The sequence below is a fragment of the Peromyscus leucopus genome, chromosome 2, assembly GCF_004664715.2.
Source record: "Peromyscus leucopus breed LL Stock chromosome 2, UCI_PerLeu_2.1, whole genome shotgun sequence".
NCBI lineage: Eukaryota > Metazoa > Chordata > Mammalia > Rodentia > Cricetidae > Peromyscus > Peromyscus leucopus.
In genome coordinates, this window is record NC_051064.1 from 67,943,832 (window position 1) to 67,964,114 (window position 20,283).

General features: G+C 40.2%; 1 protein-coding gene across 4 annotated transcripts in view; it reads right to left on the reverse strand.

Annotated features, from left to right (window-relative positions):
• Positions 1 to 262: 262 nt before the first annotated feature.
• The window catches only part of Fktn (fukutin), a 59,844-nt gene continuing 39,823 nt past the window's right edge, over positions 263 to 20,283 (reverse strand). For 3 of the 4 annotated variants that reach the window (XM_028857750.2, XM_028857749.2, XM_028857751.2), the window contains 4 exons: positions 19,028 to 19,157; positions 14,686 to 14,819; positions 13,210 to 13,337; positions 263 to 4,421 (listed from right to left, as the gene is read on the reverse strand). In XM_028857750.2, coding sequence (XP_028713583.1) covers positions 4,208 to 4,421; positions 13,210 to 13,337; positions 14,686 to 14,819; positions 19,028 to 19,157 — 606 coding nt within the window. In that variant the 3' untranslated portion in view covers positions 263 to 4,207. Of the gene's footprint in view, positions 4,422 to 8,273; positions 8,354 to 13,209; positions 13,338 to 14,685; positions 14,820 to 19,027; positions 19,158 to 20,283 lie in introns of those variants that run through there. The other variant, XM_028857753.2, reaches the window with a different exon arrangement.

Here is a 20,283-nt window from a genome sequence, read left to right on the forward strand (position 1 = left end):
GCTCTTGACTATGTCATAGTTCTCCACAGCTGGTGTTTTCCCTGGCTATCATGAGCAGATAAACCAAACTCTGAATGATGAGAGATGTCATGTGGCTGACTTTGTCATAGAGAAATTTTGGATTCCAGGGTAGTAGACCTCTATGGTTTCCAGAGTTGGATTTTAGAAATATTGTATTTATGCCAAGTTTACGATTTCACTAGTTTGAATGCCAGTGGCTTTTTATTTCTAGTTCAAGTTTCAAAAACATACAAAAAGCACAAGAGATTAAAACATTTTATTAATCATCCCAAAGTAGGTTATAAATTACAAATTAAGATCATAGTAATAATATTAAAAGTGTTTTCAGCAGTACCATAAACTATACCTTAAGACAAAAACCAAATAGTAAACTGGTATGCATACACTGAAATCTCATGTTTAAAATATTACTTTGTCTAGAAAATTCACATACATGTTCATAGTCATACACATGTTGACAGAGCTACATGATTTGCATTTAACAGACTCATGAACTAGTTTTCATGCTTTGAATAAATTGCCAGAAGTTTGTAAGAGCTTAGAGTTTTTAAAGTGTATGGCAGAATACCTTATATGACAAAGCTTTCCTATATACGCTCTTCTGTGAAGGTAATAAGTAGAAGTTTGGATGACTACATGGGCCCTCAGAGAAATCCTATTTGGTTGGGTCCAGGAACTATAGTGACAAATTCTAGCCTAGGTGAGAGGGTACAGAAACAAATTTCTCAGAAAATTTATATTTGCTTACTGGTCTTATATGAAAGGTCTCAACACTGAATTGCTCTGCTTGCCTATAATTCACTACAATTAGTATTTTGCTCTAAAGTAAAGTGACTTAAAACAGCATTACATACCCTGCTGAGTCTTGCTTAATTTAGAAAAAAACCATAAATGTGTGGGCAGATGATTGACATGAGTATATTCTCACTCTCTCGCCCTCCCTCAATACAGGGTCTTATCAGTAGCCCAGGATGGGTTGAAACTCACTATGTAGCCCAGGGTGGCCTTGAACATAGTAATCCTTCTGCTCAGACTTCTGGTGCTTTGTACTGACCCAGGCCTCACATGCTGGACAAGAAGACTCCCCTAGCCCGCATGTCTATCCAGGGTAGGTAGTAAATGACTAAGCATTCCAAAGCTTTGGTTCTGTGAGTCATTGCACAGAGTGATGTTGGCAGGGGCCGCAGGCCATTTGTGGAAAGCAATCCTCTCCTTGCACCATATGGATCCTGGGATCCAACTCAAGTTGTCAGATTTGGTGACAAGTGCTTTTACCCTCTAAGCCATCTCATCAGCGCTTGCCCCATTGATTTCTAAGCAACTTCTGTCATGCCACCTTCTGAGTAAGGCAGTGTATCCTCTCCTGCAATTTCTGTGTCCTAGTTAAACAATTTTGGACAAGAAAGAAACATTCCTCCTTAGTGTCTTTTGTCACCTCAGGCCTTCAGTGGGGATGGCAGGAACACCCCAAAGATCATGTCTCTGAGACACTGGAGTGACATGTCATGGAGGCCACACTAAGAACTGATCTCAGGACTGCAGACAGCAGCAGACTAGAAGTCACAGAATGCTTGGATCTCGGCCTTTGCTCTTTTGCTCAGCTCACTCCTTCCTGGGATTACTCAGTGGCTGAGAAAATGTGGGCTAGAGTGAATGTTTCACTGAGTACACAGGGGCCACATTTCAGGGTCTGCAGCTAGGCAATCTGGGAAGCCTGCTCTCTAACTGCTCAGCTATTCATAGGGATGCCCAGTTGTGGTTACTAGAATTTTATCTCGGAGGCCAGATGTCAATAGCTGCAGCCAAGAGCACGACATATGCCCCATGCTTGGAGAAGTAGCTGGCTGTTGCAAACTGAGAAAGCATTTGCTTCTCAGGGTCTCTCTGCAGATAACCTTGGTTACATATGTACCAACAAGTTACTACACATGGTGCCTTCAAGCAAGCCAGGCGATGGGACCAGAAAGTAGTCATATAGGAGAAGGACACTTGGCATATTCAGGGAGGAAAGGAAAAGTGATCTGAGAAGGTACAGGTGGTGGGGACACCTAAGCCAAGGTCTCTGGACACTCAGCAGAGTTCAAAGGTTGAGAAGCACAGGCATAACTGTGACTGAATAATGGGATCATTTTGAGATGCAAGCCTCACCTTCCAGTTCTGCAAGATAGGAAGGAACTTCAACACTAATGCCAAACCAGAGGAAAGACAAGAAGTTTAGCTGTCCTCTGTGTAGGGAGGAATATAGAACCTCTGACCACAGGCCAAGACAGCCTGTATTCTGGACACTTCCAGACCTTGAACTCCAAAGATGGACACAGGTGAAGTAACTTGAACAGGAGTAGGTGAGACCTCCTGGCAGAAGATGGGAGCTCTCAAGAAATGTGATGTGAGTGAACTTACTTCTGGATACTGAGTACAAACAGTTCTCTCCAGATAGGGTGGGTTTTTCTCAAGAACACTATTATAATCATTTTGTTTCTAGTGCACAAAAAAATAAAATAAAATTAGGGTTATCTATCTAAAACATGGATACATATTCCATGGAGTTATTTTCTAGGATGGAACTGTTTATGATCTATAATGTGTTTCCTGAAAATCTGAATATGACAGCTATGATGAGACTCAGTATTCCTACATGGAGGATGTATCCTCACAGACTGTGGTTTTTCATCCACCAAAGAGTCTTCATGTGATTTTAAAATTTGGAAGTTGGTCGCTTCATGTGACATCTCCCTAGGTTGGTTTTGGTTTTGGTTTTGGTTTATAATTTCTGCCAGCCCATTCCCTCAGATATTCTGGTTTCCCTTTTAGTAACTATAGTTCCACAGGGAAATCTGTCAAGCTGCCAGGGAAAGCATCGCTAAGCAGCAGAGAGTAGAGAACCTCCTCTCCCAGGCAGCATTTATTGTGGCAGACTGCCCTGCATATCTCATTTAGAGCACATCACTTCAGTACAGATACAGAGATGGGTGCAGCTAACCTAGCCTATTCACGAATATATTTTGAGAAGAAAAAGGAGGCCAAGGGCTCCAGCAGGTGTAGGGAAGTCTGAGTCCTTGCACTATTACACTCAGCAGAAAGAAAATCTAGAGATGGACACAGGTTTTAAAAGCAATGATTTGGAATGAGGAAGAGTTATCAGGTTCACATTAATCCTCCATCATGAAAACCTGAATAATATTGGATAGAACAACAGTCATATCTTTAGCTAAATCAATTAAGAGTGTAGGCTATCAATTAAAGAAACAGTGCTATGGTTTATAAATAAATAAAGAGTATATTAGAAAACTCAGAGGTATATCTACTAGTATTCAGTGTCAAACAACATTCAAATTAAGGGTAGAAGAGTTAGAAGTTCAGAACATAGAAAATTATCCATGAAGAACTCCTATTTTTTAAGTCTAACAGCCATTGAGAATGAAATGAGCAAAGTAAGTTCTGTGAAATCACAACTTTTGGGCAGCATGACTGAGTGACTTATCATGAACTACTGCAGGTCAGTGACAATGTTCCTATGATGTCAGACATTTAAGTATCACATAGGCATCACCTTCTCACTTCCAATATGAAGAAAAGAGGATACGTCTTGACAAGACTTGAAATGGGCTCTCATCTTCCTTTATAAATCGCCCTGTGCTTTAAGTCAACTGTGGATCGCATTGCTTGTAAAATGAGTCTGCCACTGTCTTTCTCTATGTGACACAAAGTCTAATCACTCATAAAATACTCACTCATATTCCACAATCTAAAAAGGGCACTATCACAGCAGCTTATGTCTGGAGGGCTGGCAGGAAGGAATTATTCCTAACGAATGTACCCTTCCTTAGCTTTGTCTGATGAGCTCACTTTCCAGTTATAAACATTATTTAAAGTTCTAAGAATCATGGAATACATCACAATGCACATCAGCTCTTCAGAAGGTGGGGGAGACTCCCTTAACAGAAAATTGGACATGACAAGGGGGAGGCAGGCATTTGCTCATTCATCTCTGCCTGGCCACCAGAACCTAGTGTTTTACCTGGTGTAGAAACGGCTCAGTAAATGCTGAATGGCAGAGCTGATTAGACGGCCCACGAGTTAGAACATTTCTGTCTTCAAACTTTTCATTTGTCTTCTTTGGCTCTCACATGTTTTAAACAGCTACCCGCCTTCTTTTTGGGAAATGTCCCTCCATAACTTTGTATTCTCAGTACAGCTGGATAACCTCATCCCACTCAGAAATAGGCCAGACTCCATTGGGCTGCACATTTGGGGGTGAGGTCTTCCAGTCCCATGTCTTGACAGGAATCGTCCAGGTCTTACCATAGTTGGCTTCAATGTAGTCAAGTGTTTCACAGGGCACATGGACTTTCATGTCTACAAACTCGGTCCAGCACAGTGTGAACTTGGGAAACAGGTACCTACAGGAAAACAAGGACAAGCAGGGGCATCAGGCCACGTACCTCAACTGCCAGGCCTTCCTAGTGAAGGACAGTCCTTTCCTATCAAACAGATTTATTCTTTATCTGCTCAGCACCCCTTTCTCCTTTTTAGGGTTTCCACCCTGGTCTTCCTCTTCTATTCTGCGTCCATTTGAAGGAGAGCTAATCCCATCCATAAGCTCCACAGAGGAGAAAAAAAATACAAACCAACCAATCTAAACCTACCTGAGGCCTGGTAAGTAAATTACAGAGAATGATCGCTTCAGAGATGGGAACACACCAAAATTAGGCAAAATCAAAGTCAGCCCTGGGACTGTGTTGAGAAACCTGAAATAGGTGTCACAACAATGTTTCCACAAGATGGAGGAAATGGTCATTTTTCTTTTCTTGTACAATCTGGTGTTCCAAGGCATATGGATTGATTCCTCCAGCATCCCCGTGGTTTTCACTCTGCTCTATATGCAATAATAACTGTACTTTCTACCTCTCTTTCCTCTTCAATTCTAAAGAACATTTCAAACCTCTTGGGAGGGGAAGGAATTATGATCAGGAGTTCAAGTCCAGCTTCAGTCATATAGTGAGTTCTGGGGCAGTCTAGTCTACTAAGACCCTGTCTCAAAAAATAAAATATTGGAATAGATCCTTACATAAATTATATAACAAAGGAAAGTAAAAAGCAGCAGGCTTGTTTACAGTCATATAGCTCCATATTCTGTGTTGGATTCTCAATCAGAATTTTTTTCATCATAACTCGGAAGAACTTTCAGTATTTAATGAGGAAATGGCAATAATAGGAAAAGTTTAACATACTAGAGAATTACAGAGAGAGAGTAGAGAACTGGGAAAAGGAATCTGATTGTATTTGATTAACATGTTTTACCAGCAAGTGAACCCAAAGAATGGATTTTGCTTTTGAAGATCTTGTTTTACCACGAAGCAAACATGAAACCATACATGAAAGTGTATCTGAATAGATTCTAAAAAAGCCAACAAGTCCACTACAAAAGGCAGTGGGTACTGGCAGTTACTGGACAGTCCCTGCTGTCAACTATAAAAAGACAGCCACAGAAAACCTCATAGCTGAGATACAAACCAGGCACTGCTTAGACCCACCATCTGCTGGTGCCAGTTTTACCCTGTACACTCATGTCCACAGAATGACTTATTTTGTCATGAGAAATAGCCATCCTTCATCAGCCTCCACCCCCCACAATCACCTGCTGGTCAGCAGAATGTCCACCTGCCCCATACTATCAGGTTGACACTATGAACCCAAATTGAGGCAGACACCATCTCCCTAGTAATAGCAACCAGGAAGCATCTGCCTTAATATTAGCCTTTAATATCATCAAAAAGCTGAGAGCGAAAAACAACAGCTGTAGGATACACATGGTAGAACACTACAGGCTACAAAAGAATGCTCGGAACAGTGAAGGAGAATCTAAGAGCAAACCCCAAATACTTAAACTAAAGAAACAATGTGAAAATGATACAAAAACGACATAACTCTAATGCTGTTCCTAACCAAATCCCCAGACTCTCTGTGATTCTCATTTCTCTACTCATTTTCAACCTATTCTACAGAAGAGTATCTTGGCTTCCCAGGAGAACAGGAAAGATAATCACAATACGTGATAAGTAACTGTAAAATCGACCATGCAGAGGAAGGAGGCAGCAAGTCACACAGAACAGCACATGCTTGGACTTTGCCTGGGTTACCAGTAAATAATGACTGATATTAAATCTCTCAGTGTTGCCTGGACTAAAAGCTATGATTCAATCTGGCAGAACAGTCTGTACTTTAAAGCCTTGGGAAGAGATCCAAAATCTGAACGGATTTAAATTTAGACTAAGGCACCCTAAATTAGGATACAAATTTAAGAGATCTTACTATGGTAAAAAATTCTCCCATCTGTTTTCTAACTTGGACCACTTCACTTCATTCCACTTTTGCTAAAACAGCAGTTACAACACTTGCTAGCTTGAACAGTGAACTAGAGTAGGATAGTTTTATTTTCTTCCCCAAATTTGAAAACCAATAAAGCCACTTTGAGATGGTTAGAATAATTTTGTCAGCTTAGTTGTACAATCTTTGAACATAATTGCTAAATTAGAAGTATTCCCAGCACTCTAGAACAGTGTGTCTACTGGTGCTAAATAAGGAGGCTAAGTGAGACAGAGGCCATCAACCACAACCGACCTGACCTTTCCAAAGTCTGCACTAGATACTGCAGTTCCACAAGCACAGCCAAAGACACCCCCATATTCCTCATAAAAACAGTTTATTCCCATTAGCACCTTACATTGGCTGAACCTCCCATTTTATCTGTTATTCCAGGGCCTAAACACTAGCATCTTGTTTAATAGGAGCAGTCAACACAGGCTGCTCCTTATTGTAAAGGAAAAGCTTTTGAGTTTCACCATTAAATATGAAGCTCCCTCAAGGTTTTCATTATCTTCCCTTCATCAAATCAAGGAAATCCCATATCCCTTTTAATTCGATTTCCTAAAAGATCTTTGCTGATGGGGACTTAGGTTTTTTATGTCATCAACTCAATCACCACCTCCCCACCCTCCTATGGCAGCACTGGAGATGGAAAACAAGACTGTGCACAGGGAAGTGCTCCCTTCACTGCGTTAGGTAAAGAGTCAGACTATGCACATGCCTTATGAAACTATTCTTTTAGCATGTTTTCACCTGTGTTCACTGTGCCATTTCCCTCTTAAAAATATGCGGGGCCACTCCATGTGCAGGCTTGCTGCGTCTCATGCAGTGAGTGACTCAGCTGCTCTCTTCCTGGTTTAGAAACAGGCTCTGTCACCTGCAGGTAACTTATGTGGGTAGGTATGATGGACAGTTTACTCTTTGTAAACCATGTAGGTCTTGGAAACTTCTGGAAGGGAAAAGAAAGGGAAAGGCTTTCTGGTTATTAGTTCAGTTTCTTGACTGGGTGTAGGCTATCTGTATCTTCCTGAGTTGATTCTTGTTTATATATTTCTATATTTTTGTCATTTCAGAGGATGTGGAGCAAGGGAAATACTCCTCCACTGTTGGTGGGAATGTAAACTTGTACAACCACTTTGGAAATTAATATGGCACTTCCTTAGAAAATTGGGAATCAACCTTCCTGAAGACCCAGCTATACCACTCTTGGGCATATATCCAAGGAATGTTCAATCATACCACAAGGACACATGCTCAACTATGTTCATAGCAGCATTATTTGTAATAGCCAGAACATGAAAACAACCTAGATGCCCTTCAACTGAAGAATGGATAAATAAAATGTGGTACATATACACAATGGAGTACTACTCAACAGAGGAAAAACAATGACATCATGAGGTCTGCAGGCAAATGGATGGAACTAGAAAAAAATCATCCTGAGTGAGGTAACCCAGACTCCAAAAGACAAACATGGTATGTACTCACTCATAAGTAGACACTAGATGTAAAGCAAAGGATAACCAGACTGCAACTCACAACTCCAGGGAGGTTACCTAGTAAAGAGGACCCTAAGAAAGACACAGAGATCACCCAACCAAAGAATTGGATGAGATCTACATGAGCAAACTAGGGGTGGGAGGTTAATGGATGGCAAAGGTCAGGGGAAACAGAGCTTAGGGGAGTGGGAGGTACCAGCTGGATCAGGACCAGAGTGGGAGAACAGAGAGGGAGACACCAAGATGAATGAAGACCCCAGGGGAATAGGAAGAAGCAGAGTGCTGGAGAGGTCTCCAGAAATCCACAAAGATACCTCCACTATAGACTGCTGGCAATGGTTGAGGGAGTGCTGAGCTGACTTGGTCTGGTGATCGGATGGCCAAACACCCTGGCTGTCATGATAGAACTCTCATCCAGTGTCTGATGGAAGCGGATGCTGAGATCTATGGCCGAGCCCTAGGTAGAGCTCCAGGAGTCCAATGGGGGGGGGGGGAGGAGAGAGAGAGAGAGAGAGAGAGAGAGAGAGAGAGAGAGAGAGAGAGAGAGAGAGAGAGAGAAAGAGAGAGGAGGGATTGTATGAGCGACAGATGTTGAGATAATGGTTGGAGGAAGCACAGGGACATTTGTGGAAACTAGTGGAATCTCTTAAACTGTGAACCAATGGTTGAGGATCCCCCATGGAACTGGACTGGGCCCTCTGGATAAGTGAGATAGTTGATTAGTTTGAACTGTTTGGGAGGCCCTCAGGCAGTGGAGCCAGGACCTGTCCTTGGTGCATGGCTGGCTTTTTGGAGCCTGGGGCCTATGCAGGGACACTTTGCTCAGCTTTGGTGTAGGGAGGAGGGGACTGGACCTGCCTCAGCTGAGTCTACCAGGCTGGACTGACTTCCCAGGAGAGACCTTGCCTTGGAGGAGGTGTGAATGGGGGGTGGATTGAGAGGGAGGGCTGGGAGTAGGAGGAAGGAGGACAGGGCAATCCATGGGTGATATGTGAAATTAAGTTAATTATAAAATAAAAATATTAAATTAAAAAAAAAAGACTATGAAAGGCAGCTGATTGAATGCTGCTTTGTGAGGACTGTGTTTTCAGATCACACCCTGAGAAGAAAAATTCACCTTTGATAGGAAATTTAAGACAAAAGACTGACACTTTTACAGGACTTCTCAAAACACAGATGTAGCAACTTTATACCGCGCTGATTAGATGGTATCTAAATTTCTCACAAGACTATGAAAGGCATCATTTTCCCACTATTACTATAGTGGCATTAACACAAGCTAAGAGCATTCAGGAAATCTTGAATCCCTTCAAATCCTTTTTATACAATAATATTTTTAGTCCTTACAACACGGCTGCATGACAATGTCTAATATTATTTCCACTTGGAAGTGGAGGAACCATATGCAGAGAAGTTAAATAGAAAATTGCTGAAGGAAACAGCACTTGTCACTTGTACAGTTGGGATTTAAAAGCTGACTCTATAATCTTAATTTCTTTTTTTAAATTAATTTTTTAAATTTTATTTGCATTGGTGTTTTGCCTTCATGAATGTCTGTGTGAGGGTGTCAGATCATGAAGTTACAAACAGTTGTTAGCTGCCATGTGGGTGCTTAGAACTGAACCCAAGTCCTCTGGAAGAGCAGTAAGTGCTGTTAACCACTGAGCCATCTCTCCAGCCCCATGATCTTAATTTCTATGGTATGCTATCTTATAAAGAAAAACCTCATTATACACTAACTTTGGAGATTCTATCACATTTTAAAAAATAAGCTGTAAACATTGTGAAAACATCCCCACTCACCTGACTATCACTGTTACTTACTGTGCTGCATGCTTTTATGTCAACTTGACACAAGCTAAAGTCGGAACCTCAATAAGAAAGTTCCTCCATAAGAGCAGGCTGTTGGCAAACCCTTAGAGCATTTTCTTAATTAGTGACTATGGGGAGAGGGCCAGGTTCATTGAGGGTGGGGCCTTCTCTGGGCAGGAGGTTCTGTGTTCTGTAAGAAAGCAGGCTGCCTGTAAATCACATTTATTATGCTTAGGTATGTCCTAGTATCCCTGATCTCTCCAATGCTTTTACAATGAAGGGGTGTTGGATTTCTCAAAGCTTTTTCAGCATCTAATGAGAAGATCATGTGGTTTTCTTTTTTCAGTTTGTTTATATGGTAGATTACATTGGCAGATTTCCATATGTTGAACCTTCCTTGCATCTCTGGGATGAAACCTACTTGATTATAGGGGATGATCTTTTTGATGTGCTCTTGGATTCAGTTTGTGAGAATTTTACTAAATATTTCCGCATCTCTGTACATGAGGGAGATTGGTGTGTAATTCTCTTTCTTTGTTGAGTCTATGTTTGGACACTGAACCTGAAAGAAGAAACAGTGGGGAACAGCCTTGACTGCACTGGCACAGGAGACAACTTCCTGAACAGAACACCAAAAGCGCAAGCACTAAGATCAACAATTAATAAATGGGACCTCATGAAACTGAAAAGTTTTGTGAGATAAAGGATGCTGTCAATAGAACAAAACAGCAGCCCACAGAATGGGAAAGGATTTTCATCAGCTTCACATCTTACACAGGGCTAATATCCAAAATATATAAAGAACTCAAGACACTAGACATCAACAAACCAAATCATCCAATCAAACAATAGGGTACAGACCTAAACAGAGAACTCAAAATACAGGAATCTCAAATGAATGAGAAACACTTAACACCTTTAACCATCAGGGAAATGCAAATCAAAACAACTCTGACATACCATCTAACACCTGTCTGAATGGCTAAGATCAAAAACAAAAGTGAAAACTCATGCTGGGGAGGATGTGGAGCAAGGAACTCTCTTTCATTGCTGGTGGGAATGCAAATTGTACAGCCACTTTGGAATTCAATATGGCGGTTTCTCAGAAAATTGGGAATCAATCCATTTCAGGATCCAGCTATACCAGTCTTGGGCATATACCCAAAGGACACTTCATCCTACCACAAAGACACTAGCTCAATTATGTTCATAGCATCTTTATTCATAATAGCCAGAAACTGGAAACAACCTAGATGTCCCTCAACCAAATAAGGGATAAAGAAAATGTGGTACATTTACACAATAGAGTATTACTCAATTGTGAAAAACAACAGGCATCAGGAAATGTAGGAAAATGGACAAAATTAGAAAAAAAAAAATCATTCTGAGCAAAGTACCCCAGACCCTCAAAGACAAACATGGTATGTACTCATTTGTAAGTGGATATTAGCTGTTTACTAAAAGATAACCATGCTATTGTCCACAGACCCAGAGAGGCTAAGTAACAAGAAGGGCCTACAAGCTGGGCTGAAGGGAAGAATCTCCCTGGGAAGGGGAAATGGAACAAATTTTACAGGTGAATTAGGGGCTGGTGGGGTTGGGAACAGGAGGGATTAGGTGGGTCAGGAAAGGGAGAAAATACTGAGAGAAACTATTGGAATAAAGGGGCATGTTAGGGGCAAGGTAGAAACCTGGTACAACAGAAACTCCATGGAATCTACGAGAGTAACCCTAGCAAAGACTCTTAGTAATAGGGAACACAGATACTGAAATGGCCATATTCTGTAACTAGGAAGGGCCTCAATTGAGACAACAATCCAGTCACACAACTTTTACCCTACAGTTTGTCCTGCCTGCAGAGTGTTCTGAGACCAGAGCTTAGCAGAATCCTCATCAAAGAGACCAGAGTGACTTCATCCAGTAACTGGGGAAGCAGATGCAGAGTCCCACAGCCAGACATTAGGTGGAGCTTGGGGAATCCTGGGGAGGGCAAGGGAGGATCAGAGGAACCAGAGGACCCAGGGACACCGAGAACACACCCCACAGAATCAATGGACTCATGAGGGCTTGCTGAGAAGAGGGAGCTTGTGAGGGTCTGATCTAGGCCTTCTCCACATATAGAGTATTACTCAATTGTAAAAAATAACAGGCATCAGGAAATGTAGGAAAATGGACAAAATTAGAAAAAAAAAATCATTCTGAGCAAAGTAATACTCTGAGTAGCTTGGTGTTCTTGTGGGATTCCTAAAGTGGGAGCAGGGTCTGTCTCTGAGTCTTTTGCCTACTTATGAGATGGTTTTCCTCCTAGTGGGTCGTCTTGTCCAGGGTTGATATGATGGTATGTGTCTGTTCTTATTATGGCATATTATGCCATGTTTGGTTGATGTCCCTGGGAGGCCTGCTCTGTTCTGAGGGGAGACAGAATGAGGATGGACCTGAGGGAAAGAGGAGGTGGGGAAGAGACTGGGGAGGGGAGGGAGGAGAAACTGTAGTTGGCACATAAAGTATGAAAGAATAAAGGAAAAAAGTAGCCTGAGAATTCAAGCCATGATCAGCAAGCCAGTAAGCAGCACCCCCCATGGTCTCTGCATCAGTTCCTGCCTCCAGGTCGCTGTCCTCTTTGAGTTCCAGTCCTGACGTCCTTCCATGATGGACTACAATGCAGAAGCGTAGGTCAAAGAAACCCTGTCCTCCCCAACTTGTGTTTTTGTCATGGTGTTTCATCACAGCAATAGTAACCCCAACCAAGACACATATATACCCATTGACTTACCTATTTCTAAGTATATTTAAATTTTAAATTACTTTTTATTTATTTGTGTGTGTACCTGTGTAGGTGGGCACAGCATGTTGTATGTGAGATCAGAGGACAATTTCTGGGAGGTGGTCTCTCCTTCCAGCATGCAGGTCCCCAGTGATGCAGCTCAGGTTGCTAGGCTTGGCAGCAAGTGTCTCACCTGCTAAGCCATCTCACTGGCCCATTTCTCTTCCTTTGTATTTTTATTTCTATGTATCTTATAGTCAGACTGTACTCAGTGGAGTGTGTTGTCATCTAGCAAAGTAGTTTTAATAATTAATAAATGTTTAACGAACACGTTCTAGAGTCAGAGTCAATTAGGGATGGATAGTTTGTAACTTTCAGGAAAAGGTTTGGATTACTCTCAAACCTCCAGAACAAATTTACTTTACAATCTTCAGATGAAGACTCAGGGATCCTAGGAGGATGGATGAACCCAAGAAAAACTGCATCGTAAGTTTGCTATGGTAACTCAAGAGCTTTCATCATGACTCCTTCGGTTGACTAGCCTTGGCAAGGCTCCCTCCTCTCAGACCATCCTCACAGCCAGCTCTCACGAGAACTTCCCAGGAAAGCTGGACTGTGGGTGAGCTGAGAGCATAGTAGCTGCTGATGGAGTCCTGGGGACTTTCCTTTCTCCTTTCTGAAATTACTCCCAAAGCCCCTTTTAATAAGTACTTCTCCCAAAGTAATAAGTACTTCTCTGATTCATACTTAAACTTTTTCCCTGTTTTGGCCTGCGTGCCTCCATTCCACATATGGTCAGTCTCTTCATAGAAGAAAAAAATGTCAAGTTTGACGTCATCTTTTCCCTGGAAGGAGAGTTCCAAGCTGTCTTCCACCTATAGGGAAAACGAAAACCTTCATGGACTGAAACAACAGACACACATTTCCTATTTTAAATGAAGAAAGATGTTTATATTAATTAATTCTAAGATGCATGCTTTTAAAACTTAAATCCATGGCCGGGCGGTGGTGACGCACGCCTTTAATCCCAGCACTCGGGAGGCAGAGGCAGGCGGACCTCTGTGAGTTCGAGGCCAGCCTGGACTACCAAGTGAGTTCCAGGAAAAGGCGCAAAGCTACACAGAGAAACCCTGTCTCGGAAAAAAAAAAAAAAAAAAAAAAACAAAACAAAAAAAAAACTTAAATCCCTGTGAAGTAGGATACTATACTAGCCTTTCTTAAATGCATATACAATAATGAGTCTTAAATGATGACAATTCATGAGTAAATGCCTCATGGTAGTTAAACCTGTCACTCTGCAGGGAAAATTGAAGTACCAATTCTAGAGCCCCTTTTGAACAAAGGAGGAAAGGAAAGGAAACTTATCCTAAAAGTTCACATCGGACTTGGTGCATGTGTCTTCAACAGCATCATATAGTAATTTATGTGACCCTCCAGGAGATGAACGCTAATGTATCCATCTGTAGGCTCCACTCAAAGCAGTGCCAGACATCAGCCGTTGGCAAATATCTGCTCAGTGACTAAAGCTACTGCTTTGGCCTCAGAAAACACTAAATTTTTTTAAAAAAATAAATTACAATGATTACTTCTGATGGGGTAAAGTAATTTTCCAGGAATGAAAAAATTTGGCTACTTCCCTAGGAACAAATTAAGAGCAGGATTATCACAAAGGATCATGGGATTTGTGAAGAGCAATCAAACTATCTAGAGTTCTTCTCAGCCACAGCCCTTCCCCACATTAACCTCTGAGGAAGTTGCTTACCTTAGCACATGTAAGACAAGAAACTCAAGCACTTGTTAAACATGGCTTCATATCTCTATCCCTTAGCAAATGATGGCATATTTGTGCTGATGATTATTATGACATCTAATCCTAAGTGAGCATTTAATTAGGTGACTCAGAAACAAATGTAACTTCAAACAGAGTAGCAGGATTCTATCTTTATATCAATTTTGTGCCATACTATTGCAAAGCAGAATGGAAACATAATCACTTAAGAGAGCCAAAGAGCCTTCTTTCATATTATTAATAAAAGGCATATTTTTGAAATATTCCTTAACTAGTATAGAAATGTTAAGGGATAATAAGCTTCCACAGCACATCCCGGTAAGTGCTGAGTGATAAAACTATGTTTGCCATACCTTTAATCATGTATAAGTTAGTTAAGGTAAACTTTACAACTGAGACACATTATTTATGAAATTAAGTTCATTGTCACCAACCTTCCCAAACTTGTGTTTTAGTGGAAGTCCAGCATTCTGAAATGCCAAAATAATATCAGGTTTGTAATCTTGTATAAAAATTCCTAGGTCGACATCTTTGCTATAAGGAATAATACTGCACTGCCGATACCATCCTAAAAAGGGGAGGGGAATAAAATATGTTTAAATTATATTTGGAAGATTAGTTATTATCATGAACAAAGTTTATAGTAATGGCTATCATTTCATAAGGTTATGGTTGGGGTTCTTTATTAAAATTATTTTTTAAAAGTTAAATCCCAAACTAAACCATTTGGTTACAGTAGTTACCTTGAAGAATCAATCTCCGTACTTTTTTCCCTTCTTTTTCTTTCCTCTCTCTCCTTCCCTCCCTCCCTCCTTCTCTCCTTCCCTCCTGCCTTCTCTTCTCCTAGCCTGAGTGCTCAGCTTCCTCAAAAGTTTGAATGAAGTCAGACATGGTGGCTTCCACCTTTAGGCCAGCCTGTTCTGGTCTACATAGTGAGTTTCAGAACAGCCAGGGATACACAGTGAGATCCTGCGTAAAAAAAAGTTTTCAGGATACATAATAATTTCTGAGTAGATCATTAGCTTTAATAATATGTTAATTAGGTCATTCAATTAAACAATTGCTGTTCAGAGTGTTTAAACGTTAAATTTAATGATGAGACTGCTTTATGATGTGTTAAGAATATTAATTCTCTTAATATGCTTTCCTGAGTGATAATCTATAGCACTTAACAGCTCCCACAGCTCATAACTGATGGGTCATAACAGATTTGAGGTGTGATATTCAGTGCACACTCAATGCTATTTCTCAGTGTTTCTTGTGTATCTACATCTTGCTTATGTGCCTCAACAATGGTCTAAGAAAGCTTACACCTAAACATTATTGGTAACTCCCAAGTCCTCCTTACTAGCTTCTAACCTTTCTACTCCAATAGCTTTTAAAGTACGTAAGTGTCTATAGTCAGCCCAGGAGGCATCGCTATTACAAAATATGATTTGGAATTTTAAAAGAATTCTAATAAACAATTATTTACTATAAACAATGAAGGGTTTGCTGGGTGATGCAGCACTCACCTCAACAATGGAGGCTGAGACAGGTAGAACTCTGTAAGCTCAAGGCTAGCCTGGTCTACACAGACAGTTCTAGGCCAGCAGGGCTACATAGAAAGAACCTGCTTAAAACGCACTCACACACACACAAAACATGAAAAATTACTGCAAGGAAAAAAAATGTAAGGGAATTCAGCTACTATCACAATACTACTTGGAAAGGCAAGGACTTTACTGAAGGTCAAGCCATGGCTTAAGAAGTCTTGGTGATATTTTAGCTACATATATATATATATATATATATTATATATATATATACTGATTCCTGCAATGATTTTCTTGTATGCTATGTATGCTTCCAAGAACTCATAACTGTATTTTATCTGAAATACCAAGGCCAAACAATCTCCTGAATTAAGGCAAATTAAGCTGAGACCCTCCTTTCTTATACAGCCTTAGTGGTATTTATACTAACATTATATATTCCTAGCATTTATAGCATTTACCTAACCACCTCTAGGAATGTAGTTTGAGCACATAAATTCATTTTTTTTTTGATATATTAACTGATTTTAGTTAGCTCTTAGTTGACCTTTACCACTCCCCTTTTGGGTTATAAAAACAAGCCTGACGGGCACTGCCCGAGGAAAACTCTTGTCTGCCTTTATGACCCTGTAAGAATTCAAGCCTGGTGAGCTTGCTTCAGCTCTAGCAGCGCTATTGCATGGATAAAGAACTGTAAACCTCAGAGACTTGAGGAGGATTTTGACTGGAGAGGATTTTGATGGGAGAACTTAGAAGGAGAACTAGAAGAATGAGATGGAAGATGAGGAAGAGCCAGATGGGGACGAACAAGATGGGTAAGAACAAGATGTAAAAGGCCAAGATGGGCCAGAATTAAGATGAGAGAAGTAAGATAGAACTTAGAGGGGACAGCAGATAAAGGTAGAGAGGAATCAGGCAAGAGAGGAGCTAGGCATGAGAACAGAACTGAAGCTGTGTAGACAGGATTGTAGAGGAATAAAGTACAGACTAAGAGCTGGGTGTATTTAGATTCTTTTCCCAAAAATAATTCCTGCTTTTCTTCTGGAACTCTGAGAAGATTATTAAGGCTGGCCCTTAAAAATATTTGAGAAAAAACTACCAAAACCTAAAAATAAAGGGGTTCTTAAATATCACTTAATACACAGTGATTTAACTCTCTTATTTTATAAATGAAATAAACCATGAGGGTAAAAATCTCAAATCAAATGACTATGCTTTTTCACTACTGACTATAAAAACATACACGCTTCTATAAAATGTTTTCAAGCAAATATGCACACACAAGAGATTACCATGTATTCTTTTATGCTTTTACTGTTTTGTTGTTGAGATAGGGTCTCACATATCCCAGACTGGCTTTGAATGTGCTATGTTGCTATGGCCTTGAACTTTTGAGCCTCCTGTTCTACCTCCTGTGCTGGATTAAAAATGTGTGCCTCACCCTGTCTAAGCATGTAATCTCTCACATAGCCCAGTATATAGGAAAGCTATGAATATCAGGTTACACCTGTTGTACCTGCATAATTATTTAAGGCATTTCCTTTCAGTCTCAAATTCAATTTTTCTGAATGAGAAAATAAATTTTATAGTAACTTTTTAAAGCTAAATTAACAGGAATTAACTTTTGAACAAATACAGTCACAATAAAAAAAACACAATCATAATCAACTACAGTAAAAATTGAGAAGGAACAGATAAATACAACAATCTTAAGGATCTAAACAATACTAAAGTCCAAGAAGCTGATGTAATGAGTGGTATTTCCAGAAACCTTTTTCAGATTTTAATAACTGCCTGCTTAAAACTACAAAAAATGGGCTGGAGAGATGGCTCAGTGGTTAAGAGCACCGACTGCTCTGCCAGAGGTCCTGAGTTCAATTCCCAGCAACCACATGGTAGCTCACAACCATCTGTAATGAGATCTGGTGCCCTCTTCTGGCCTGCAGGGACACATGCAGGCCGAGCACTGTATACATGATAAATAAATAAATCTTAAAAAAAAAAAAAAAAAAAGAAGAAGAAAGAAAGAAAAGCAAAAAAAAAAAAAAACTACAAAAAACATCTTTCCCATCTCAGGTGAACAGTGATGCCTAACCAGTGATGCTCTCAATAACCTGGAAGTTATGGATGACCTTAAAGCATGCCTGTCAATCTTCCTCCCACTAGAAATATTTCCTGCAATATTTCAATTTAAAGCAATAATAATCTATGAGATAGAAATAGCAAAATGCCATTTAAGGATTACCTAAAACGAAACATACTCTAACATGTCTGATGTAAATTTGTACACATTATTATAACTTTTAGTTAATACAATTGCCCTTATGATTCTATTTTACAGGGCTGGAGAGATGGCTCAGTAGCTAAGTGTAACATGAAACTTAAAAGGTCTTATTAATAAAAATAAAAAAAAACAAACAAACCTAGCACTAGGTATTGGAGAGAAAGCTGGAAGATCAGAGAGACAGAATAAGCCATAGCCAACCTCACTTCACCAACTATTCAGCCAATCCTGTTTCCTCATACTGGAAGCCTCTGAGTCCTTATCAGAAAGGGATCTCAGTTCAACTGCTTAATAGCTTAAAAGCTTAAAAGCTTCTAGTTCCTGGTCCTCACACCTTATATACCATTCTGTTTCCTACCATCACATCCTGGGATTAAAGGTGTGTGTCCTTCCCAAGCCAAGACATGAAATCTCAAGTACTCAAGTACACTTGGCTCTGTTCCTAGTGTGGCCTTGAACTCACAGAGATCTGGATGGATCTCTTCCTCGGGTATGCTAGGATTAAAGGTGTGTGCCACTACTGTCTGGCCTTTATGTCTAATCTAGTGGCTGTTCTAATCTCTGACCCCAGATAAGTTTTATTAGAGTACACAATATATCACCAGAGTTAAGAGCACTGGTTGCTCTTCCAGAAGACCTGAATTCAATTCCAAGCATCCACATGGTGGCTCATAACCATCGATAATAGGATCTGTTGCTTTCTTCTGGCACTCAAGTGTATATGCAAATAGGGCACTTATATATATGAAATACATAAATAAATGGCTTTAAAAATATTCTATTTTATATTTCATTAATTAACTTTCTTTAAAGGAGTCAAGACATCTTTGGTTTATACATTAATATTTATTCTGCTTATGAATACTACACTTCCAATATTACTGATACCAGGTCACTTCAAACATTCACTCTTAAACCCAAAAGGAAGAGATAGAGATAAAAGGAAAGCATTTTTACCTAGACAAGTTCCACTGCTCAGCCAGAAGGGCACTCCCAATTCCTGTAACGTTTTGGCGGCTAGTTGCAGCAATTCCTTTGCCCTCTTCCGAAAGGCCATAGCATCCACAGTATTATCCTCAAGGTACTGCTGCAAGTTTAATAAAGTTATTTATTATAATAATCCCTAAACTGCTAGAAACTTTTCTATGATATCTGAATTAAACTTGGAAATTAACACTGTATCTTTTTTCTATTGCAAAAACAATCCAAATGTAGGGGGCTTGGGTGGCTCAGTGGCTTTGGATTCTCAACACCCACATAAAAGTTGAGAGTGTTGGTGTGGGTCTGTCTATGCTGTGTGGGTGGGAGAGAAAGGAGACAAACAGATCCTGGAGCTCCTTGGCCAGCCTGTCTAGCCAGTCCATTAGTTCCAGGTTAAGTGAGAGACATTGTCTCAAAAAATAAGGTGAAGAAGTTGTGGTCTGCTGCTAATGTGCCCAAGCTCTGGTGCATGGTCCCACTCCCACGTGTATGTAGGAAGCACCAATTGAATTCTGGGAGTTATAAAAATAAGAAGACATGAAAATGGAAAGGGGGTGTATTGGGCAGGAGTACAGGGGACTGGGGAGTGGATATAATCAAGACATAATAGAAGAAGACACCCAGGTTCATCTTCTGGCCTCACAGACACAAGTGCACAAGGGTGCCCACATATCTACATAGAGGCACAAATGCATATACCCCACAAGCCCAGGAATCAAGTTTATAGTTACTTCTTTTCACACATTAAAATAATTCAAATAGATTCTAGGAGCAGCCAGGTTAAGAGGAAGAAATATAAATAACAAGGGTTCCCCAACGATGGGACTTGAAACTTTTATCCTTTTCCTCTGTACATCAGAAGTTGGCAGGCTGGGCAGTTGGGAGAAAAGAAGAGCTAATTACAGAGCCAGGAGCATTATTTAAACCAAATAGATTAAATGATGTTTTAGATGCAGTTGTTTACTTGTCTTTACAGATTGGGTCATCAAGCAGAAAGACACATTTTGAATCAGACCATCTGTGTTGAACTCTAGGTCCTTATCCTTTGGGATGGGCAGATCATTTTACAAGAGTGTAAGCTCTATGAGGAGGGGACATTTGTTTGGGGTATTGTATAAAATACCCCAGTGTCTAGAACAGTATCTCTACATCTGAAAAATGAACAACAGAATGGAAGAAACAAATTTCACTGTGATTAATGTCCTCATTTATAACTTAAAGATAATAACTAT